Source organism: Pararge aegeria, chromosome 21 (assembly GCF_905163445.1).
Source record: "Pararge aegeria chromosome 21, ilParAegt1.1, whole genome shotgun sequence".
NCBI lineage: Eukaryota > Metazoa > Arthropoda > Insecta > Lepidoptera > Nymphalidae > Pararge > Pararge aegeria.
Window position 1 is genome coordinate 12,542,590 of NC_053200.1, and position 26,246 is coordinate 12,568,835.

The 26,246-nt window shown below is 35.4% G+C and overlaps 1 protein-coding gene across 2 annotated transcripts in view; it reads left to right on the forward strand.

Annotated features, from left to right (window-relative positions):
* LOC120633124 (gonadotropin-releasing hormone receptor) overlaps positions 1-26,246 on the forward strand; it is a 74,263-nt gene that overhangs the window by 44,527 nt on the left and 3,490 nt on the right. Inside the window, exons 2-5 of one of the 2 annotated variants that reach the window (XM_039903237.1) lie at positions 15,954-16,327; positions 17,341-17,489; positions 18,068-18,211; positions 19,887-20,050. In XM_039903237.1, coding sequence (XP_039759171.1) covers positions 16,067-16,327; positions 17,341-17,489; positions 18,068-18,211; positions 19,887-20,050 — 718 coding nt within the window. In that variant the 5' untranslated portion in view covers positions 15,954-16,066. Of the gene's footprint in view, positions 1-15,953; positions 16,328-17,340; positions 17,490-18,067; positions 18,212-19,886; positions 20,051-26,246 lie in introns of those variants that run through there. The other variant, XM_039903238.1, reaches the window with a different exon arrangement.

Genomic DNA, 26,246 nt, shown 5'->3' on the forward strand with positions numbered 1-26,246 from the left:
CATTAATCATATATAATTAGATAATAACAATGTTTTAGCGATTCTTTGTTACTGTCATCATGCCTATTACAGTAACACATGAGGCGTAACACTACACCTCAGGTTGATAGACACAGTACACTTTGTAGGACGGGTCTCCACCCACAATGAGGAAGGGTTAAGGCAGTAGTTCACCACGCTGGCCCAGAGCGGATTGGTGGACTCCACATGCAGGCATGTAGGTTTCCTCACGAAGTTTGACTTCACCGTCAAAGCAAGTGATATTTGTAATTACTTAAAATGCTTATATCGTAGTAAAGTTAGTGCTGGGATTCGAACTCGGCCCCCCGAAAGTGAATTCTAGCTCCTACCCACTGCGCAATCAGCTTTGACAGTCAATTATTACTAAGCTGACTACATAATATTAACCTACGTGTATAAAAAAAATATTATAGGCACCTATCTAACTTTAGTATTTTTAGCAAAAATCCTGCGGCATGTCATAAATATATTATAATTCGTGAAATTATAAATAATTCATATCTACCCTCGTAGTAGAGTATATTGCCCTCGAGGTGAAATACCAAGCCGAATACAACTTAATATCAAATCTCGGTTGCTAAGGGCCACCTTACAGCCTACGACATGCATCTATATAGTGAACTCTGTGAAAACAGACGTACACGTACAGGTACAAACAAATGTAAATGTTCATTTAGTCTTTACCAAAGACCTAATCAAAACATTATTTATTAATACGGAGGTGTTAAGCTTTTTATTAGCTTCACCTGTATGTTTGTATGTTTGTTTGTAACCGACTTCTTTGGGCGCGATTTTGACCCACTTTGAACGATCAGATTTGATTCAAACTTTGTAGACATATCGAGGATCGATGACAATACACTAATCTGAGAAGATTATTCCAATTTTCAATATAAAAAATAAGATTTTTTTAGTTTTTTCGAACTATTAATTACAATTACTACAGCGCCATCTAGACCCAAATGTAAAAAACCTATGGCGTTTCCATCAGGTGGCGTTCGCGTACCTAACAAATACCACAGAAAACATTAAGCTACTAGATGGTACCCTCTACCGTTAGCTGTTACTTTTTAATGGGCTGTTTTAAATAACTTATCACGGAATTGATAGTAGATTAGATCAAATAACAGTTTAAAATAAACCAAACTAAAAAGTAGAAAATAAATAATAGTTTAAAAAAAACTAAAAAACACGCTTTTTATAGAAAACCGAACTAAAAAATAGAAAATAATTTTAATAAATTTAAATTAAGAATAGTGTTAAAAATTTCAATAAATATAAATTAATAATAGTGTGAATAAAAAATATATTTTATTTAAAAAAAAGCGTGGGGTGCTTTTTAAGATATTATCAAAATAATAATAACTCTACTCATATCTGTCAATAAAATATTTATGACTATTGACACCATCCACCCCACGCTTTTTTTACAATAAAATATATTTTTTATTTATAGTGTTTCTACCTACACTTTGAGGAAATATCAATTTTACAAATTTTTAAATCTATATAATAAATTTATAAATCTATATAGCATATCTGAGTACTGGACTAGAATAAGAGAAAAAAACTTGCTAGCTAGAAATGTTCCCGCGGAATTTAAAAAAAAATCCTTTGTTATCTGTAACTCAACAGCTAAACCGATCTTAGAGCAATTGTGAATAGATAGATAGTTTGATACTGTAACTATGGAGGGTAGAGGTAAGGAGAGTCATCTTATATGGGAGAAAAGTTGAAAAAGTGTCAGTTGTATGCGCTAAATAACAGTTCAAAAATCCTCCACAATGGCGCTGGTGGATGCACAGGGTATGGTATGAATGTAGCAATCGTAGATGAATTGAAGTATGCCGATTTAAAAAATTTAATGTCATTATCGACTAAAGTAGTTAATTATTGAGAATTTCAACATCTTACGTTGTACAAAATATTGTGGTAAATATAACCTTACTTCCTTGTTTATTTTTCAAGCCTACTCTAACAATATTTATATTTGGCGCTTCTTTTAAGAGCTACCTTGATGCCAATGTGGCGCCATCCTAATTTAATACATTTTGACGACACTTTTTCATATACACAGATGATCCTCCTTACCTCTACCCTCCATAACTGTAACGTCGTAATAAAAGTCTTTATGGTCTTCGATGGTTTATTAATTGAAAAATATTTTTAATATTACATTTACTCTATTAATTAACTTACGATCGACACGTCCGTACACTGTTTTCGTTCAGTTGAGAGAGCACCTTGACATTCGCTGTCAGTTTGACGTTTACATTGCCACTAGGGTTGTCCCATTGCTCAGCGATCTCACTACAGAGACTTAGACTACTTTTCATTCCAAATAAATAAACAGTTTGCTACGATTTTATATAAAGCCAATTGCTTGTAGATTATATCCACGATTTCGACAATTATATTAGGATTAAATTAGGATTAATATTTTTAATTAATCCTATACAAACCAAACTGTGAGCGCTGCGCTGAGGTCTTTTTAATAGGATTTCCAGGGTTCGATTTTCAGCAGGGGTAATTTGGAATTTATATCTATCCCTCGGAGTCCATGTAGTGGGGGCTAGGGATAACTGCACAAGGCGATCCCTCTCTGTAGTTTCAGCGCCATCTGCAGCTACAGACGGGTCCCTGGGTGGTTTTCTCTGCTCTGGTTTGGTGGGAGGCTTGTTACTGACAAGAACGTGTCAAGTGATTTAGCGTTCACGTACGCGTGTAAACAGATTAGGATTATGGGTTTAATATCCTACACCCCAAACAGGTCATCCCGTAAAAATTATAGACTGCATCATCACTTACCACCAGATGAGACTGCTGTCGAGGGCTAGCTTGTAGTCAAAAAAGAATCCCAAAGCAGCGCCAGCATCAAAAGGTAAAGAGTAGGCAAAAACATTTACTATCGAATTCATAATATAGGTAAGGGATAAGAACAATGTTTACATTCCTCACTACCAATTACTGCGAACGCCTCGTAAGTCGTAAAACTCCGTTATCATTGGAAAAACAAAACGAACAGCGCTCATTAGTTGCAGACAATGAAAAAACAACAACAAAACAATGAAATGTGATGTTATGAAAGTAGACAGTTGTTTTGACAGTGCAGATTTCAGATAACATTCAACGCTAACGATGTCGATTTCAGTATAAAGAAAATATACAATTGTTGCCTATGCCTTTGATCTGGTGGTAAATGCCGACATTGACTTTTTTTTAGTCCACTACAAGTAAGACCTTGGCATTGGATAGAAGCAGGCGTTATACTCAGCGTAATTACTCGATATACAATAAGTATTAAGCTAGAATTTAGCCTGAGAAAAGCAGGAAAATCCTTATAGATCAAGTGATATTTTAATTGATTCATTAAAACCTCACAGCTTTCCAAATAGGAAGCCGAAGCCTTACCCATTGCTGTCATCGGTGTAATTACAGACACATGAGGCTTAACACCTACGCCTCAGGATAATGGACACAGTGTGGAATATTGCAGGACGTATTTCTTGCATGCCTTAGGAATGTATGTTTATAGGGGATTGTTTCTAAATACCTTCAGGTGGGTTCTACTTGATCCGTCAACTATAACTTAAAAAAACAGATAGCTTACCAATTATTATAACAAAAATAAGGGTGCGAATTGAAATGGAAGCAACGAATCTCGTATGGTCTTATTAAATCTTTTCTTATGAATGCTAAAGATATAATATGCAGAGAGAAAGCATTTCAATATATTGAATGAATATACTTTTATTGCACACCACAAAAAAGGCATAGAACAAAAAGAAAAGTTTAACAAAACAATGTATACAATTTGGCGATAAAAAACATTTACAGAAAATAGTTAGGTTGTGCATATATACATATACCCATAAAATACATGTTTCATTCGTTAGATATATACATATAATATATAAAAAAATAATATTTGTAACTAAAGACAAATAAATAAATAAGTAACTACAATTATGTATATAATATATAAAAATAATATTTAGTTTTATTGACTCATGTGCGAAATTTTTCTCGTTATTTCAACTCATTAAGAAGTTTGCTAAAGACCTAGTAGTTACGAGCTTTGATCTCCTTTTCGGGGGAAGCTTGATAGAAGCTATTAAAATATCTAATTGTAAGAGGCACTAGTCTTTTGTCAGAATTAAAAGGGTTAAGGCCTCAGGTACTCTCAGGCACGCAGGTTTCCTCACAATATTTTTACTGTTGAAGCAAGTGTTATTTTGATTGCATGAAACGCAGATTTTTTAGAAAAGTTAGTGGCGCGTTGAATGCGACGATTTCTTCCCCCGAAAGTCAGACCGAAGTCCTAACCAAAAGGCCATCACAGCTTCATTAAGCTATGGCAATGGTATAGCTGCCGCAATTTCGATAAATCAGCATTTAAAAACTATCCCCCCTACAGATTCCTCATTCATCGGGCGGGATTCCATCATTTTGGCCACGAATTTTAAGAAAGATTACTATTTTTTTATTACTTACTTTCTGCCAAGTTATTTATTTTTAAAATTTTCCTCAAGTCCTCTGTGAAGTTTTGGTAATTTCAGAGGGTTAGATTCTCATATCTTAAAAGCTTTTCAAGAAAAGGAATAGACACGTTTACACTAGACTAAGATTTTACAAAATAAAATTGCAATTTTTTTTTTGTATAATATAATTCTAGTGTAAATGTCTATTTATTTATCCAGGAAGCAATTTGCAGTTGCATGGAGAATCCCGCCTACACTATTCTCTTATATCTTCGAAAAAATAATAGACATAGTTTTCTCGTGGCGTGTATGTTAACCGTATAGAACACACTATTACGAATTCTTCACTAAGATTTGCAAAACTTTTCAATCCTAAGTAAACCATAAATAACGTAAGGTTCCCAGGAGATATTCGCAAAAGGTTAAAATGCCCTTTGATGTGAAAGCCAGACAAGCTTCGGGATGAACGGAATGTTTGGAAAAGTATGCATTACCGTTCGAAAATACGGTTGGAAAATAAATATTGAACCGATCGGTTCAGCAATGATGTAAGAAAATCGTGTTCTTTTGACAGCCCATTAAACGTACGAATCTGTTTATCAAATATACCTACGCAGTTATTTTTTAACGTCGAACATCGACTGCCCCTTTTAGCTATCCTATCTACAGCAATTCAATCAAATATTCAAAATACCTAATCTATAGTAACGTATACCAGTGGTAAATAATCAAAACATTAATTTATACGTTCAGAAATCTGGAAGCAGTCGATTGGATTGCACCTTTTCGAATACTTTTTGTGCTGCATGCCTTCGTACCGCGCCGTTGACACTTCATAAAGGATGCTTCACTATGCAACTATTAATTAGATTTTTTTTTTATTTATAGCCCTTTCTACAATGTTATCTTACTGAGTATTTACTTATACACCGGTTTCTTTTGATGGTCCTTTTGAGCCCCCCAGGTTCATGTTTTTGGGCCTCCCCTAGGTTCTTCCTTACTTCGCGATCATGGGTTTTCCTAAACCGCAGTACGCTGTCGCTCTTAGGTCAATATAAGTACATAGGTATTGACAATAATTCTGGCTAATCCTGTAATCGTTGAAAACAAAGGCGTTATCATTGTGTAATATTTGGATTATTAAAGTGTGGTTATAAATGCTTAGTAGTAAACTAACCTGTATAATAAGAAAAATTCCGCAATAATATATTAAGTCATGTAGAATTAGAATTTCCGAAGAAAATATATATCTAATCAATACTTTTTTTAAATCAACACTGTACTTTACGAAGAATTTAACGTTACAAGAAAATATCAACACTCATAAATCTTCACCATCTTTTATGAAGATCACGTTTACAATTTCCTATAGAATTGCAAATACTTGCCCATTGATACGCATCAAAAAACATGAAGACCTTTCACGTAACACGTTTGCGATAAAAGAGTTTTTTATCACACGTTGTTGATTTTTTGGCCCACCTACAAGTCATCCTTTACCCTGAGGGAGCTTTTTCGGATCTTAATGTTTTTTGGTAAGCACCTTGGAAGCTTGTTGCCTCAAGGAACGTTTTAAGACTTATAAATATTAATTCACTATTTTTATTTCCTTAATACTAGTAGTTAAATGAAAATGTTTTTTGCAGCGTTAATAAATATGGCGGTGTGCTGTCAAAACTTGAATCGCTTATTTTTTTTTGTAATCAAAACTAAAAATATAGAAGAAAAATGGCGGAAATCGAATACCTTACTTTTTTTATACGACGCGCGGCTTTCTGTTAGTGCAACGCACGTGAATAACAATGTTCTTTTTTTGAAATTCATACAGATACCAAGCATCAAGTAGAAAGAATATTGCAGTCTGTTGAGTAAACCCTTAAAAAAAATAAAGAGTGTTATGAAATGTATGTATGTATTATGAAATTCGGTACAAAGATATATCATCCTTTTTCATGATATTATGGTTATTAGGACATTGGGTGTGTATATATTGTCAGTAACCCAACTGTTTCCAGAATTTTTTATGAAGGATTTAAAGCATGGGATTACTAGGAGAAGATAAACGTCTATAGGTAAATTACCTAACATTTATCGTAAGAATCAGAAGTCCAGTGGTAATAAAGGACAGTTTAGCTAAAAGTGACCCACATAAGCATATATTTTTAACTACCACTCTAATAGTCAATTCACGCTACTATATCTCGTAAATCCATCTACTCGTGAATCCTGAGCGAACATTAAGCAAGACATTAAAGTTAATGGAATCAGAAAGTTATTTGCTCGCGCAGGCATTATCCCATGTCAATCATCACTCTTCAGTTTTGCCAAGAATTGTTTTGCCATGTAGAAAAATCGCCAGTAACATCAAAATGCTGATGTGGGGAAAATGGGTAGGTATGTTAGTTTAGACAATTTTTATAGCGTAAATATAGGTGTACATTTTGCTTTATATTAATTGGATGGCCCTGGCGGTTTTTTTAGTAATAACGTGCTGTCGCCCGCGTTTATTACGGTTTTCTGCACAAATCCCGTGGGTTTGTTTTTCTATAAATAACCTATATCACTCTCTCTTCTCACAAACTTTAATTTTGCTAACCAACAGTGCGAAAACTTTCTTAATTTCCTATCATCCAACCCTTCGTAATCAATCGTCCTAGCTTTTCGAAAAGACTAGATTCGCCCAATTATCTGCGACATATATAACACCTATATTCTTTGTCCTACGTGCTTGGGCAGTTTTCTTTGTTCCCTACAGTGCCGATCCAATTATCCTTCAAATATAATTCTAGTTTAGATACCTACAACGGCTACAACCTGTAGCGTCGTTCCGGAGTGGCAATGACCCGTCTCCAATTTGGTTCTGCAAGATTGACTCCGATAACTTTTGATAGATAAGACATCGATAAATAATGACAGGGAGTGGAAAACGTCGATACCGTCAACCTGTATGGAAGTCGTTACATTATGGACATGGAGAAAATATTCCATTTATTAATGTTGAAAAAAAAAGGGTTACGAATTAGAAGCACTCTTTTCTCTCTCATATAAATCACGATGTATCATTAAATGTATTTCGGCAAAGGTTTGGAATTTAACGGCCACTAATTAATGTTGGCATCATATGCCGCTTTCTTTACTTGATATATATATATATACTAGCTGTTGCCCGCGACTTCGTCTGCGGTTGATTTTGTTTTTAAATTATTCAGTATCGCTAAGCCTTAAATGAGTATAGTAGTTATATATATGTATAACATGTGACTGTCAATTAATTATAGACAAATAATTTGCAATAAAATAAAATTGTGACTATAATTAAAGATCTAAGCTATCCTATCTCTTAAGTTGGAGCAGACTGCTCACGGTGTGCCAATTAAATTTAAAATCGGTTAAGTAGTTTAGGAGTCCATCGCGGACAAACATTGTGACAGGAGATTTATATATATTAAGATTTTAAAACGCTTTCAATACTATACTCTTAACATTCCCTAAAAAAAAGCTCTTAAACTTTCTGTCTAGTTTTGAATTCCATGTAGTGTTACTTAAATACGTTTATAGTGGTAGTTAAAAGTGCGATAATAATATAAATTTTAATGCGATTTTCATGTAATAAAATAAACGAGGCGGTTTAGTGTCAACAATTAAACTCCATTTTAGTGACCATCGAGTGTAGGTATATTCATTATCTGAAAGTCTCTCGAAGTCTAAATTTTTTCTTACCTGTGTCATGTCAACAATCTTTTCAGTGTAAAAAAAATCAACTGCGATACAATAAATAAAGGCAAACGCATGAAAAAAAAATCTCTAAAAAAAATCTTTTTGCGTTTTTTTAATTATTTTCTTAATAATTTGACTTAACTTTACGCTGAAAAGTAACAAAAAGATTAGATACATTAAAATACAAATTAGAAAAAAAAGTATAGATAATAAACACTCGATGGTCACGATTTATTCCACGTTGCTACCACGTGCTTGTACACGTGTCGGAGTTGATTCCGATTTAGTATATCGTCGTTGAAATGCTATTTGATTTTAATGTCATAAATAAGCAGATTTTGATACAGTTAAAACAAAAGAACGTACTTATATCCTTACTAATAGTATAAACGCGAAAGTGTATTTTTTTGTTTGTCTATTCTTTACGCCCTAACTAGGCAATCAATCTACTTGACTTTTGGCAGTTAGTTTATACAAGCGTAATAAACGCGGAAAGCTAGTAGACATATCAATATATTTGTCTAATACCGACCAAAGCCTAAAGGAACGTAATTAAAAAAAAAAAGGAAATTGTTTTGGAAACGACTCATTCGGCACTTCACGGTTGATAACTTCACTCATACTGAGAACTTCATGACAGAAAACTCCAATACCTAATATTTTACGACGCAACCCCAATATCGAACCTAGAACCTTGTGATTCGTTGCCGCATGCTGATACCAACGAGGCGATAAGGCTTAATTATTTTGATAAGATCATCAATCAGATAACTTTATCTCTATGTAATAAACATAGAGATCTTTATCTCTATGTAACATTTCGCAACGACAAAATATACTTTTAATCCTGACAAAACTAACAGTTCCAAAACGAGGATTAAGTCGTTAGAAACAACTAGTGACGTTATAACAAAGCCTAGTCATTGAGTGGGCTATAGAGACAGCTTTGCGCGAAGTAGGTATCTTTACGTGATCAGGGTAATAAGACTTAATTAGCTTTATAAATTCATCCATTTCACCCAATTAATCTAACATAGATTTTTAATTAAACATTTTAAGAAGCCTTTGTAATTTAATAAAACGCCGAAGATTCTGGACCCTATTCCAGTCTCGTCGCACAATAAGGGTGCTAATTCATGGAAATTAGAAAGTGTCTAATGATATTAAGTCTATTAGCTTAGCTTATTTACTTAGTGCTTAACTTAAATGCTTACTCTATACTTCCATACTAATATTATAAACGAGAAAGCGTAAAGCATTTTTGTGTATGTTCAGCTCAACTACTGCAACGATATTGATGAAACCGTATCTTTTTCCCGGAAAAGCCCCAGGGTAACGTTCCCTAGGGATGGAAATTTATCTTAATTTATAGTGGTAGTTATCAGAGCGATAATAATATAAATTTTAATGTGACATTCATGTAATAAAATAAACGAGGCAGTTTAGTGCCAACAATAACACTCCATTTTAGTGACCATCGAGTGTAGGTATATTAATTATCTGAAAGTCTCTTGATGTCTAAATTTTTTCTTACTTGTGTCATAATGTAAACAATCTTTTCAGTGTAGAGTAAGTTTTAAAAATATATATATTTCAATACATAAAAGCAAACACATTAAAAAAAGAGAGCTAGTGAGCGGAGCACGAACCTCTGAATTTTCAAAGTTATTTGCGTTTTAAGTAATAAACTTTTCACTTGCTTCGACGTTGAAGGAAAACATTGTTAGGAAACCTGCATGCCTGAGAGTTTGTCATTATGTTCTCAAGGTGTGTGGATGCCACCAATCCGCAATGGGCCAGCGTGGTGGACTACGGTCTTAACCACTTCTCATTGTGGGAGGAAACCCATGTCCTGTAGTGGACCGGTAAAGGGTTGTCGTAATGATGATGTTGAAGCTCTATTTGTTATACTCCGCTGCAATTTATAATTTCTTCAATATTTATTCTCCACACTGATAATTATATTCCACCTGACTTTACAAAGAATATTTTTTAACAATTATGCATTGTAAAGTCAAAATCTCCTGAGGATGCTCCGGGGTCGGAGCGAAACGTGCTTAGAGAGTATTATGCCGAATATCTGTTTGGTGTGGAGTATATAGATTGAAGAGGTTATATATAACAACATACTTACAGATGCTCCTGCTTTTCGCGAAGTATAGCAAGTTAAGCATACTTTTCATAATATATCATGGAATTCCGCAAAGTAGAATAAAAGCCTGCTTCTATCCAATATATTCCCTAGGGATCAAAACATAGCTTTTGTTTCCTTAACAGCAAAACCGATCCTTGCGAAATATTACATAGAGATATAATATGTAATATTTCCCAACGAGCGCAACGATTGTCCCCGTAATAAAGTATCCCATATACTTTTTATCCTGACGAAAAAGGAGGATTAAGTCGTGGGAAACAACTAGTGACGTTATAACAAAGCCTAGTCACTGAGTTGGCTATAGAGACAACTATGCGCTAAGTGGGTATCTTTATGTGATCAGAGATGCAATTGTGAAAGAAAATCGTAATGTACCTCTAAAATCATCATCTTCATCATTAACAGCCTACCCATTGCTGGTCTAAAGGTCTCTCCCAATGGGGGGGTTTCCCCTGAACAACATGCTTGGCAGGCTTTTTAGTTTTGTGTTTAAAAACAAACAGCTTTTCATCGTTTGGAAATAATGGAAAGTTACGACTTTCCCTTTAAAATATCTAATGTAAACACCCACTACATCACTAATCTGTTCAGAAATGAAAAAATAACCAGAGTTGCGGAGCTACATGACCGATGGATGTTGGTGTACCAAAATAGAGTGCTAAAAATGCCCTAAATTGGTAGACTCAGTTTTTATGATTCCCTCAAGGAACTGGCATTAACATTCCACGTTTTATTTATTTGTACATATAAAATGTCAAGTGTCTGTCTGTGATTTCGTATAAAACCATTCATAATAGAGCTTCCGTTAATTTTCCCTAAATTTAATACTAACGAGATGGCCGAGTAATTTGTGTCAGAAACGCTTTTATCTTTCAAACTCAGCGATTTTTTCTGGGAAATTGCTTACCTTTTCTTTAAATTTACTTTCTCGGCAAAAGGAAATGTTCAATCAAGAGTTAAGGATTACATTTTACGCTAGACTATTTTACGGAATCCAAGTCGTTGCACTGAAGGAATACGGAGATGAAAAGAGTTGGTTGTATACCACAGCGGCACTACGGAAAGCCTGATATTTGAAAGCTTGTAACGATATGTGGGTCACCAGTAGGCACCTCATGACAGAAATAATCCGAACTTATCAACCGAATCTTATCTTACAAAATGCGTGAAGCTTAGTATTATCCGCGAGAGTACATAGACGTGATCAAATCAGATATGAGGAGTTCCGTAGAAGAACTAGACAGACTCGATGATAGCTCAATAACTAACAAAACTTTCCCCCTACCCGAGAGGTACTCATACCGAGAGGTGACCAAAATTGTGTCAATACAGAGTGACAGAATACCCCGTGAAATTTTAAAATTCTATGATTTTGGGTCCAAATCCGTTGTACACATTTTCTAAACTAAAGTAATATGGCGCATCTAAATATAGAATCTAAATTGAATAACATATTGATTATTTATTTATTTATTACGAGCTGACACTTACGACTTCATTCGCGTTGATTAAGGTTTCTATTCCCGCGGAAACTCTCTAATTTCGGGATAAAAAGTAGCCTATGCACTATTCCAGACTACAATCTAACTCTGTAACAAATTTCAGCCAAATCGATTCAATCGTTGCGACGTGAATAAGTCACAAACATACAAACTTTAGCCTAATAATACTCGCTCGTAATAGTACTCAAGCTTCTGCCCGCGAATTTGTCTGCTTGGACTTCAGAATTGGGTCCAAAAAGAAATGAAAATATGAAAGTAATAGAAAATGGAATAAAATTTACACCGAGTACCGAGCTATCGCTGTTTCAGATATTAGGTACGTATTTAATATGGTTGAGTCGCAAAATTTATTTTCTGTTTGACGCACATGATTTAAATTAATCCGCGTGTAATTAAATAATCACGCTCTAAACGTGTTTCCTCCGTAGGAAAAATATGTTCGCGGAAAAGTGATATAGGCTACTTTTTATAATGGGTATTATATGGTATTGGGTATAAACCAACGTTTAGAGCGTGTTAACAGAATTACACGCGCACGAAGTCGCGGATGGGAAGCTAGAATGTAATAAAAGCAGAATTAAATTATTAACAAATTATTGGTGTGCAGCAATTATTTATGCTTTTCCCACGGGAACAATTTGAGAGATTGGGATTAAAAGTAGTAGTAGTAGCGTCGACTTTGTCTACGTGGATTTCAAAATTGGGAGCTTCAGGAAAATTGGTGGCTCGTTAACAATTTTTAATCATACAACGGGAACTATTTGAGAGATCGGTATAGAAATTATATGTCCTTTTCCATATTAGTATAGGTAACATGCATACCAAATTTCAAAGCTCTCTGCCCGCGGCTTAGCTCGTAAATATTCAATTTTCCGTCTAGAACTACTAAAGGAATCGGGATAAAAGCCTATGTTATGATATGTTCATCCATATCCGTTCAGCCGTTTTTGCGTGATTGAGTAACAAACATCCAAACATCGATATTTTCACATCGTTCTTCTATATATATATATATATATATATATTATATATATGTAAAAGAAAGGTGTGTTAGTTACACCATTTATAGCTCAAGAACGGTTGGACCAATTTTTATTATATTTGATTTTTTGGATTACTCTTAGTCCGGAATAGGATAAAAAGTATTAAAATATAAATATTCATAAAAAAAATATTTTGCGGTACGAAGTTCACCGCGACAGCAAGTTTATAATGTAAGTAGGAAGTAGGTTTCCCGCGGGTGTCGTACGAGGCGACTAAACGAATAACGGAGAATGGGCACCAGAGTACTCTTCCATCTACTGCGATAACTAACCAGTCTACCCAGCGTGGTGTTTATGGACAAACCCTCCCGTAGGGAGATGCCTTTATCCAGCAGTGGCCTTGAAGCTTATGAAACAAATATAGTTTAGAGATTTGGTAACACCAGAACTATGTACAAGTAACTAAACTAAATACTTTTATATATTTGACTTCCTCCCGAGATAATGAGGCCATTAATGAAAACCCTTGAGACGGTTTTACCATTTCATGTTTATTGGTACAGATGTAGTCTGTTATTTGCCCTTTGTATTTGTCTTCCATTCTCAGTGAGTCACTTTGAGCGACATTAGGACATCTTTTTGAAGTTGGAAATTATTGTTTTTGAGAAGGGTAGGTCTACGGCAATTTGAACGACTATTTTTACGTGTCAATAATCTAGCGGACGAGACGTATTTAGGCACACCACGGAAGAAATAATTACAGGCTAGAATACAACAATTTCCTGATAAAAAAATCCTAGTACTTGAAGCGTTGAGGGCGCATTAGGTAGGAGCTTGACTTCACTTTCGTGGTTCGAGTTAGAACCACAGCACACACCTCTAACTTTAAGTTATGTGCGTTTAAAAAAATTAAATATATCACTTCAACAACCTGCATGCCTGAGAGTTCTACATAATGTTCTTAAAGGTGTGTGGAGTCCACAAATCCGCACTGTGCCACCTTGGTGGACTAAGCCCCCCCTTAACCGCTTCTCATTGTGGGAGGAGACCGGTGCTCTGTAGCGGGCCGGCAATGGGTTGATGTGTTTGTCGTTTTTTCCAATAATGCTACGGAACACTCAAAGCGCGAACCCGACTCTTACTTGGTCGTTTTCCATTACATTACTTCACCAAATCGTTAACAAAAAAATATAATACAATATGTCACACGTTTTAATAATAAAATAAAAATCCACTCTCCCTTATTAATTTAGCACTCCACAACATTAATAACTCAATGTGATACGTTAAGTGGTTATAATTTTACATCGCCGCAGTGTTTTGATAATAAATCATACTAGTCAGTAGATACAAGTCGCTTTAAGCGCACATCATAATATTCAATCATCTTATTTAGATGAACTATAGGTTGAGATAACCATTTAAAGTGAACGTCATTAATTTTGTTTTCCGATTTAATCTCATCACAATATCTTTTAGAGCGCATTAGAGTAGTAGTAGAGGTTTTTGTGACAGAGCCCTTCCGGGGAAGTACTATCGCCATATTAGTATAAACAACGTGTAACAGAATTATGAATTAATATTGTTTTTCGATTTAATCTCATCACAATATCTTTTAGAGCGCATTAGAGTAGTAGTAGAGGTTTTTGTGACAGAGCCCTTCCGGGGAAGTACTATCGCCATATTAGTATATACAACGTGTAACAGAATTATGAATTAATATTAAAGGATGGATCATAAGGAATCACGCTGTAAAAATATTAAATCAAAAGAAGCATATTTATTTTTCCGTATAATCGAATTCAAAACATTCGAAATGTTTACTTATGACAACCCTATTGAAGATAAAATACCGCCACGCGCATAGTACCCACACTTCGCGACGCGTACCTAATAAAGTGACGGGAGTCACATGATTTTAATTTCGCATGTAGGACTGTATTTTATTTCTTCCAGAAAATATAGCAGTGGTTTACTCAAAAACTATTAGGTTTTCGATTTCACAGATAAGCCTCAGAGACAGTACATTATGTACCTCTAAAGCCTATGAAGGCTTTTTTCTTTTTTATATATGTTGCAATGCTGTGTTCCGGTCTGAAGGGCGTAATTACAGGCTCGTGAGGCTTAACACCTACGCCTCAAATTGATGGAGACAGGGTGTTTCAAGATCATGAACCAATTTGCTTGGTAACAAAGTCCTTTTTTTTAAATTGCTGATGGTGAAATAAAGGAATCATCGCATCGTAGGATGCCCACCAAAGGCATGGAACTGTTTTTAAAATATACTTTAAGAATATATTGCAATTTGGTACACGTTTCACCCTTAAGTTAACCGTTCACTAAAACGAATTTCAAATTTTTTATTTAGGTAAAAGTAGTATCACAACAAAACTGTGGACGACCTTAACTAAATTGACCACTGATATAAAATTGCAATAGCAGACTTGGACCCCCGTCGTATCCTATGAAACTGTATGGAACGCGTCACTCCGACTGCGTTCCGTGCACAGCGCGTGGCAGGGGCAGTGTCATACGATACCACTGGTGCTGCCACAGCACGGCTAGCACAGGCAGAAGACAAAAATTATATCCCCCGATTTTATCCGATGACATGGGATATCAGATTGATGTTGCAGGTCGTGCTCCTTGCATGCTCTGTGAAGTGATGCTCTGTTTAAAGGCGATGGTTTCTATTTACCATCAGGTGGCCCATTTTCTTGGTTCGTCAATGATTACAACTTACTTTGAACAGCACTCAAATCGCTACCGACCATATAATACTTGAAGAGTTCCCTCAATTTCTCCAATTAAGAAAATGGGACCACATAGGAAGTATATCGTCTCAAACAAAAAATATTTTCCAAATCGGTTAATAAATGACAGTTTTGACATATTTAAAATACAACAGAATTGAGAACCTCCTACTTTTTTGTAAGTTGGTAAAAAAAATACGATTTGTTTTAAATCATTTGTGGATTCAACTTAAACAAATCCATCAACACCAAAAACCAAATAACTCCTAATTTGAGTTTAATTGGTGCTCCTATAAAATTGAAATTAAATAATAAATGATATTAAAATTTATTTTTTGCAGACTAAACATCAAGCAACAAAAATGTTTACCCAAAGAAGAATACACACATCAGTTAGAATAAGGACATTTTCACTATAGAAAGTAACAAATCTAAAAGGGCTGTGGAATAAAATATGAATATGGATGAAAAGGTATCAGGGCCTGGCGGGGCCTCACAAAAGAATTGGACCCATTGGAACGCCACGGATGAAATGCCATTAGACATGCAGTTTAACCACGGCCACATGGTGTCCATAACGGTATACAGTGTGCTGATGATGATATCAGCGACTGGGAACTTGACGGTGCTGTCTCAACTGGTGAAGAGGAAAAGAATGGGACGAGCGAGTAGGCTGGATGTGTTACTCATGCATCTAGCGGTGGCGGATCTTATGGTAAGTATTTTATGATATTTCTCCGATATTCGTATCAGCAAAATTGGTCTTGACGTTTGACAACCCAAGAGCTGGCGCTTATTTAGCCCAACGGCTAAGTCTAGCGATTCAAAGGGGCAATAGCGCCAGCATTTTGGGTACCATGCCCATAAGTGAACAGTTAGACGGCTTATATTTATTGTAAATATTAATTTTAGTTTGTAATTATTATTACTTATGACTTAGTCTGATTTTGAATAAATAAAAAATCTTAAAAAAAGTAAAAGCCAAAATTAATTTATTAAATAGAATCTAAAAACTTTCGCGCTTGATGATCAAATAAAACCTTTAGATGCACTGACGTTACGTCAAGATGGCTGATATTATATTTAGCAGTGCTATCCCTTTCTTAATGTTGCCTTTAGCAATAGGTACTTAATTCAATTTGCCATCTAAAGAAGATTTTATAGATATCAAGCGCGACAAAACACCTGCAAACCACGAAAAATTTGACGATGTGATATATCTAATCTTGGGGGAGCAATAGGATACGTTTTGACCAGGGAAAACAGACAGTTGTCGCGAAACTATAAACATCAACAAAAGCGAACAAAGTCGCGCGAAAATAATAATGTCATAAATGAAAAAATTAATTAAAGAACGAAGTTTCGCTCCGAAACTGGATTGTTAAGTTTAACAATTATTCATTGTAAAGTCAACATCTGAGGATGCTCCGGATGATCCGAATCCGGATTGTAAAGTTTAACAATTATTCATTGTAAAGTCAACATCTCCTGAGGTTGATACGGTTTCGGAGGAAAACGTGCGTAGAACCAACCAAACAGATCTTCGGCAATGTAACCTCATTGCCGAAGATCTGTTTGGTGTAGAGTATAAGGATTGAAGAAATTATAAATTACACCATACAGAATCTCGTGCTTTAATTTTCATAATATATCATGGATTTCCGCAAAGGAATGCCTACTTCTATCCAGTATGCATTTTGATTAAACTGCAACAGTGACCGTATCCAGGTGACATTCCTGATGATGCCGCTGGAGATAGCGTGGGCGGGCACGGTGCAGTGGCTGGCGGGCGACCTCATGTGCCGCCTGATGATGTTCACGCGTACCTTCGGCCTCTACCTGTCCAGTTTCGTGCTCATATGCATAGCGATCGACAGGTAAGCTGACCGACGCACTCATTACAACATAACCTTTACATTCATTACAATTTACAAGAGCAGGTGGCATTGCAGACTCTACCTGACCTTGCGATAATGCCGCTGGAGATAGCTTGATGGGAAGCAAAGACTAGCTAGTCGACATATGCATGATTATCATTTCCAAGTTCATCTCATATGAATAGCGATTGAAATGTAAACAAATAGTCAACTCGTCATCGTCCATTAAATCGTCTAAGTTTTATAGATAACCAAACTAACGTAAGCAAATGATGTAAGATTTCATTGAATCAAAGTCATTCTCTTTTAGGTTGTGACGGCCGATTTGCGCAGTGGGCAGCGACCCTGCTTTCTTAGTCTAAGGCCGTGGGTTTGATTCCCACAACTGGAAAATGTTTGTGTTAGTAAATGTTTTTCAGTGTCAGGGTTTATCTGTATATTATAAGTTTTTATGTGTATAACATTCATTAAAATATTCGTCAGCTATCTTAGTACCCATAACAAGCTACGCTTACTTTAGGGCTAGATGGCGGTGTGTGTATTGTTCTGGTTTGTTAATGTTAATGTTATTGTTTTAGGTACTACGCTATCCTCAAGCCACTCAACGTTACGTGGGAAGCGAGAGTGAGGCGGGCTCTCGCGGTCGCCTGGGTATGCGCCGGTCTTGCCAGTCTACCACAGAGCTTCATATTTCACTTGGGAGAGCACCCTGAAGTTAAAGGGTGAGAGATTAATTGCCTCTGCTGTCTTTTGACTTTTGAGTGGGCAGCGACCCTGCTTTCTGAGTCCAAGGTCGTGGGTTCTATTCTCACAATTGGAAAATGTTTTTGTGATGAACATGAATGTTTCTCGGTTTTGGGTGTTTATCTGTTTGTTATAAATATTTATGCATGTTATATTCATAAAAAATATTTATCAGGTATCTTAGTACCCATAACACAAGCTACGCTTACTTTGGGGCTAGATGACGATGTGTGAATTGTCGTAGTATATTTTTTTATTTATTTATTTAAAGTCTACAAATCCGTACTTAGAGAGCGTTGGACTACGGCCTAAGTAAGAGTTCGCCCGTGCCCCTGTAGTGGGCCGGCAACGTGTTGATAATGATGTCTTAAAACACAAACGAACAAAACAGATTAAGTAAAATCTTGTAATGAAATAGTAAATGATTACTTAAGGGCATGTGCAACTCAGAGATAGGCGCGTTGCCAAATCTAATAAGTAATAAATCACGAAAATCTGGAGTAAGACTTAAATAGACTCACTATCCTTATTTCAATACAAATCTACGTGACTCATTCGTCCTAATATTGTCTACGTGAACAGAATTTATATTTGAATAGGTACAAAATAAATTCGTTAGTATGAGGTGCTAAAAAGCTACTTCGCCCAGTACCTACTTTTTAAAATAAAACATTTAAACCTTTTACGTAATGTAAGTACTTACTACTACGGAATTTCAAACAATCTTCCAACCTCAGTTTCTCACATTTTGGGTAGGTTTTGGAGACACTCTGCCATAGCACTCACGAAAACCCTAAAAGGAACTTACCTTCTAAATTTTAATGACCCTAACGGCCAAACACTTTCGAAACTGACTTTACTCATTAAATCCGCATTTATGACCTTAAGGATTTCCAAAATATAAAGAAGCTTATGCGGAGAAAGCCACTGAAGGTTATTTCATCTACAAAAAAATTACTCGATAGGTCGGTAAAAAACTATTATTTTTTATAGAAGCAGGCGTTACTTTGCGGATATCCAAGATATACAATTAAAATTAGGCTTAATTTGCTATACTCCGTGAAAACCAGGAGAATCTGTTGGTACTGTGTAATTTATAATTTGTTCAATCTTTATAATCCACACCAACCAGATCCTCGGCAATGATCTACGCACGTTTCGCTGCCGTTACCGGAGCATCCTCTGAAGTTTACTTAGTTTTTTGACTGTTTAACAAATTAAGCTAAAATTTCATTGCTTTTCTTTTTAAAAAAAAATCCATTAAAATATATGTATAAATATATAACGTGTCAAAGCCGAAATATTACTTCACAGGCTTTAGGGGTACATTATTTACTAACTCAGAGACTTATATGTGAAACCGAATCGCTAATAGTCTTCGAGTAAACCACTGCCAAAGTTTTTACTGAAAGAAATCCGACACAGCCTAACATCTCATGCTAAATTAAAATCTTAATAAAGTAGGTATTATGCGCGTGTCGGTATTTTACCTTTAATAGGGTTGTTATAAGTAAACGCTTACAATGTTTTGAATTAGTTTGTAAGAAAAATTAATATGCTTCTATTGATTTAATATTTTTACAGGGTGTTTTGTTATGAAATATACTTATGCAAATATATAGGAAACTGTTAAATTTGAATTATTTATTTAAGGTACTTCCAATGCGTTTCGTACGGATCTCTGCCAACGCCTCGGCACGAGTTGGCGTATTTCCTACTGAACATGATACTCATGTATATCGCGCCGCTGGTCTCCACGCTGTACTGCTCCTCAGCTGCTTTGCTGGAGATCATACGTCGAGCGAACACAGCTAATGGTAAGTTTTTGATTATATTTTGTATTTTGAAAACTAAGCTTTGCTATTCCTACATACTCATCATAATCTCTCATTTATAATTATTTCAATCTTCATACTCCGCACCAAACAGATCTTCGGCAATGTGCCCTCTACGCACGTTTCGCTCCGCAACCGGAGCATCCTCAGGAGATGTTGACTTTACAATGAATAATTGTTTATTTAATAATGCACCCGAGAACGGATCCTTAATTGAAAAAGTTCAGTGTTCACCCGATTTTTGTACAAGAACTAACAACTTCAAAATATCTGTTCAAATAGGTATACCTAAATTTAATTATTTATACAGAATTCGAATTTCAGTAGATATGTGTTACAGTAATTTTATAAAGTGGGTAAATATCCAACCTTTTGATAACTATAAATTCATATTTGCCAGATATTTTATTAAATTGATTAGGATTCTATAAATACCCTAATAATTATTAATTAGTTAATAGATAGTTTTCAAGAAACACTTAAAATTATATTTGATTAATAACCAATGCTTATGACATTGAGTTGGTGGGTATTTTGATTAATGACAAGGTTGCTTAGAAGCATCCAGCTCCGCTTTCATCTCTTACAAGATAGAAAAATTAATGTTAAAATGTAAATTGTTGATGTTGGAAAAGAGCAACTGCTGAGTTTCTTGCCGGCTTCTTCTCGGTAAAATCTGCCTTCCGAACCGGTGGTAGAGTCACTACAAACAGACAGACTTGACGTTTCAAAAGTGCTTTTATTAGGCCTCCTTAAAATAAATTAATTTTGAATTTTGAATGTTAAATTTTTTGCCGCCGCTACTGCTGGACATCTCTTAAGTGAACTTAAAAACAAGATCAAAGGCGGACGAAGTCGCGGGCAAAAGCTAGTGATACATATAAATCTTGTGAATGCAGTCCGTTGAAAGTAAATGTCAAAATACTAAAGTTCAATTAAGCTTTATGAATTAGAAAAACCTTTTGGACCTCGAATAATATTCGCATTTAGGCTATAAATTAGTGTTGCCCAAATGCAAGAACAAGACGAGACTTAGCCAGTCTTGGTCTTGGTCTTGCGCCAATACACCTGGTCTTGGTCTTGGTCTTGGTCTTGCGCTCCCAGTCTTGGTCTTGGTCTTGGTCTTGCAGCAAGAGTCTTGCAAGTCTTGCAATTACCTATTAGTCTATTACTATTTATTAAAGTTTACTTTAAATCTTAGAAAAACGTATTAGAATTGGAACATTGTGAGCTTGAATTAACATAGCCATAGTAAAGATCAAGCAGATTAATAAATAACTGAAGATTTGATAAGAAATTCGAAAAATCAACTGACCTATATGTCGTTTTCCATGGAAGTAACTGTTTCTTAATAAACATTTATGATTTATAAGCTTACATTTGCTAAAACATGTAAAAAAACAAATTAATTACAATAACTTGACTGTATTTTAAAGAACAATACTTATCTGTCTAGAAAGAGATTGAACCCTCAACTTATAAGAAATTTAATAAAAGAGTTTTACTATTTATCATTTATTTGAATAAAGCTGAAGAGTTCGTTTGTATGTTTGATGACAGAAGTTTTAAAATAAATAAATAAATCCTGAACGTCACTATACCTCCAAAGTTACTATTCCTCGTGGACGAAGTCGCGGGCACAGCTAGTAAATACTTACTCTCATCATCTCTCTCAGAGATATTCGAACACTTTTTTGCTATTTTTTCTTGTAAAAACTTAAGAAATATAATGACTAAATGTACAATAATAGTACCTAAGTAATTAGTTTAAAACCATATAAGTAATCAATATTATAATTACTTACTAGAATGAATTATTATGACATCTACTACCTATCCTCACCATTTTATCCTAATCATAATACTACTTGCGTGATCAGTATAATGTATTCATTTTCATTCTAAGCACTCTGAAACTTATTTATTCTTTGGAACACCTGTAGGTACTCTTAAAATTCGAAATTATTTTGCATGAATAGTGTCAAATGTTATGATTTCGGCGCGGCGGCAACGATTGTTTTAGATTTCAAAAGAAGCCGCCGGCGCGTGTATCATAACCATGTACTTCCGAAAAGCGGCAAATTTCTTTGAGAAGTAAGTACAAAACCTTTGATGCCGCATTATCAAAGTGCCGATGGTTAAAACATAACTATGCATGCACTCAGTTTGATTTTAATAGATATTTTTTTATTCGCTATGTTTATGGTATTAGTCGTAATGCGCATAGGTCCAGTTTTTCATATTCTTTGATATAGTTTTTTGCGTCTCATAGAATTCCTAAGCGTACCTACCTACCTATACACCGAACTGTTACACCTAACTACTCCGTGAAATAGCGCTAAGTCCTAGCTGCAAGACGCAAGAGTCTTGCAGGCTATGTCTTGTTCTTGCTCAAGTCTTGCACGGTCAGTCTTGGTCTTGGTCTTGCTAAAAATACGCGGTCTTGTTCTTGGTCTTGGTCTTGCAAAAACGCAAGAACAAGACCAAGACTGCAAGACCAAGACTGAATTTGGGCAACACTACTATAAATTGTCCAGAACGATCGATACCAAAATTACACCGGTTATCATTACTGGACAGTCAATAGCTATTCAATAGAAACTGATTGGAGGATATAAATTCAGTATGCAGGTATATCTACTTTTATTTTCTGTTATACAAGGCTCCAGTATATACATATATACTAAACCTTACTTTTTTTTTGTCCTTTCTTAACGCCCAGCTAAGCAATCAATTAACTTGATATTTGGTACGGTTAGTTATTATTCTCATCATAGAACTTGGAATCTTTAGTTGCATGGTAATGCTGTATGGTCAGATTATAATTTATCATACAACCATTTGAAATTACATTTCTTTTTTGATTAAATTATCCCCATCTATGAATTTTAATTGCTACACGACTGGCAATATTCATGTCTATAGATTTCAAATTATTTTAAAACTGAAATAATTTGTTAAATATAAGTAGCATTTTTTTAAACAAATAATTGCATGATAAGTTATTGCATGTTACTTTAATATGAGCGGTGATAGCCCAGTGGTAGGACTTCGACTTCGGAGGCGAGTTCGAATCCCAGCACCTTTAACTTTTCTAAGAATGTGCGTTTTAAGCAATTAAAATATTACTTGCTTCAACGGTGAACGAAAACATCGTTAAGAAACTTGCATGCCTGAGAGTTCTTAATGCTCCGCACTGGGCAAACGTGGTGGACTATGACCTTAAACCCTTCTTAGTGTGATAGGATCCTTAGTTTTACACCTTACCTTAGTCTTAATCGTTTCTGAATAAAATTTATTCAAAGGATACATTGACAGCCAGAGGTACAGTCTATAGTAGTGTTGCCCAGATTCAGTCTTGGTCTTGCAGTCTTGGTCTTGTTCTTGCGTTTTTGCAAGACCAAGACCAAGAACAAGACCGCGTATTTTTAGCAAGACCAAGACCAAGACTGACCGTGCAAGACTTGAGCAAGAACAAGACATAGCCTGCAAGACTCTTGCGTCTTGCAGCTAGGACTTAGCGCTATTTCACGGAGTAGTTAGGTGTAACAGTTCGGTGTATAGGTAGGTAGGTACGCTTAGGAATTCTATGAGACGCAAAAAACTATATCAAAGAATATGAAAAACTGGACCTATGCGCATTACGACTAATACCATAAACATAGCGAATAAAAAAATATCTATTAAAATCAAACTGAGTGCATGCATAGTTATGTTTTAACCATCGGCACTTTGATAATGCGGCATCAAAGGTTTTGTACTTACTTCTCAAAGAAATTTGCCGCTTTTCGGAAGTACATGGTTATGATACACGCGCCGGCGGCTTCTTTTGAAATCTAAAACAATCGTTGCCGCCGCGCCGAAATCATAACATTTGACACTATTCATGCAAAATAATTTCGAATTTTAAGAGTACCTACAGGTGTTCCAAAGAATAAATAAGTTTCAGATTGGTGATTTTAGATTGGTGGAGGACGCATGAGACAGAGTATCCGATTTTATCGAAAATGGCCCGTGATTTTCTCTCAATACCTGCAACTTCAGTACCTGCTGAGAGGTTATTTTCTAAAGCATCATTAGTAATTAGAAAACATAGAAATAGGTTAAGTGATGAGTCAGCCAGATGGTTACTTTGTATTAATTCTTGGTCAAAAGAATTGATATAAAGTATCATAACCTAATGATAAAGCTGTTGATTTGTGTTGTATTTTATTTTTTATTCAAATAAATGATAAATCGTAAAACTCTTTTATTAAATTTCTTATAAGTTGAGGGTTCAATCTCTTTCTAGACAGATAAGTATTGTTCTTTAAAATACAGTCAAGTTATTGTAATTAATTTGTTTTTTTACATGTTTTAGCAAATGTAAGCTTATAAATCATAAATGTTTATTAAGAAACAGTTACTTCCATGGAAAACGACATATAGGTCAGTTGATTTTTCGAATTTCTTATCAAATCTTCAGTTATTTATTAATCTGCTTGATCTTTACTATGGCTATGTTAATTCAAGCTCACAATGTTCCAATTCTAATACGTTTTTCTAAGATTTAAAGTAAACTTTAATAAATAGTAATAGACTAATAGGTAATTGCAAGACTTGCAAGACTCTTGCTGCAAGACCAAGACCAAGACCAAGACTGGGAGCGCAAGACCAAGACCAAGACCAAGACCAGGTGTATTGGCGCAAGACCAAGACCAAGACTGGCTAAGTCTCGTCTTGTTCTTGCATTTGGGCAACACTAGTCTATAGACCGACCGGCACTGGACAGATAGACGTACAGACGAATAGAGAGACGAAACTTAACAAGATATTATGGAAAACTATCAGGCATGCAGGTTTCATCACGATATTTTCACAAAAATGTCTTAGCAATTTTTAAGAATAATTAATTAAATAAAAAAATATTAAGTACGTTAAATTAGTGTATGTATCCTCTTAGATACGTCTACAAAAAAACGCTTAAAAAAAGAATCCGGTTAAGCGTTAGGAACGACAAGTAGACGGCGTCTACGAGTATCATTAAAACGATAAAATAATACACTCACGTTCAAACCAATTTCGATGTCAGACACCTACTGAAAAGGTCCCTTGATAATGACGATAAATAAAAGAAAATAATGCTTAATAGACATAACAACGTATCGGCTCGAAGTTCAAGCACAGACACGAGTAAACTTCTCGAAGAAAACGTCACACGTGTCTAAAATAAAGGGAGCGAAATGTCATCTACAGCATTTTTATTTCTTTGACGGCCTGTAATGTAGCGAAGCGATTTGCTACCTTTAAATCGGGATAGTTATTGTTTATAATCATCATTACTATCGGATAATAGGGTGCGGGTATACTATCAGAAGAAGGGTAAACCCTTCTTCTGATAGTATAGGAAGGATTAGGGTTTTGTAATTGTCGAAGAAAACGTTACCCGTGTCTCAAATTCATCAATAGCCCATAACAGTCAGCTTCTGGATCAACAAGAAGCATGTAGTTCCACAGAGGCCACTGCTGCCCTCTTTCCGTTACTTAGTCCCTCACGTCTTAGTCGCCTCGTAAGAGACCGACGGAAGAAGGGAAAACAAATGTATTGTGATCTGCCGTGACCACACGGCACAATCTAGGTTGTGTTATAATAATCTAATGTCTGAAATTAAAGGGGGCCTGGAATCTAGCGAAGCGATTTCTTCCATCAAAGCCCCGTTTATAGTCTATGGAAATCATCATTATCAAAGCATTACCATCTCAATACAGGACACTGGTCTCCTCTCAGATAAAGGAGGGTTTACACGAGTAATTTTGTCGAAGAAAACGTCACACGTGTCTGAAATAAAGAGAACGAAATGTTAACTACAGCTACGATAGTAACATAGTAACCTATTAAATCAATTACAACAGACAGCATTTTATTTCTTTGACGACTAAAAACAATGTTAAAGCGGAATCCTTGTAGTCTACTTGCATGATCATTAAGAAAGAATTATTATCCCACTACTCCGGTTGAGAAGGGTTTAGGCCGTGGGCTTAGGCGATAGTCCACCACTCTGGCCCCATCATCATCCATCATTCAGAATATTATGGGAAAATCTCAAGCATGTTAAAGCAAGTGATATTTAATTGCATTGCACATAACTTGCACATAACGACGGCCGACTGGCGCAGTGGGCGGCGACCTTGCTTTATG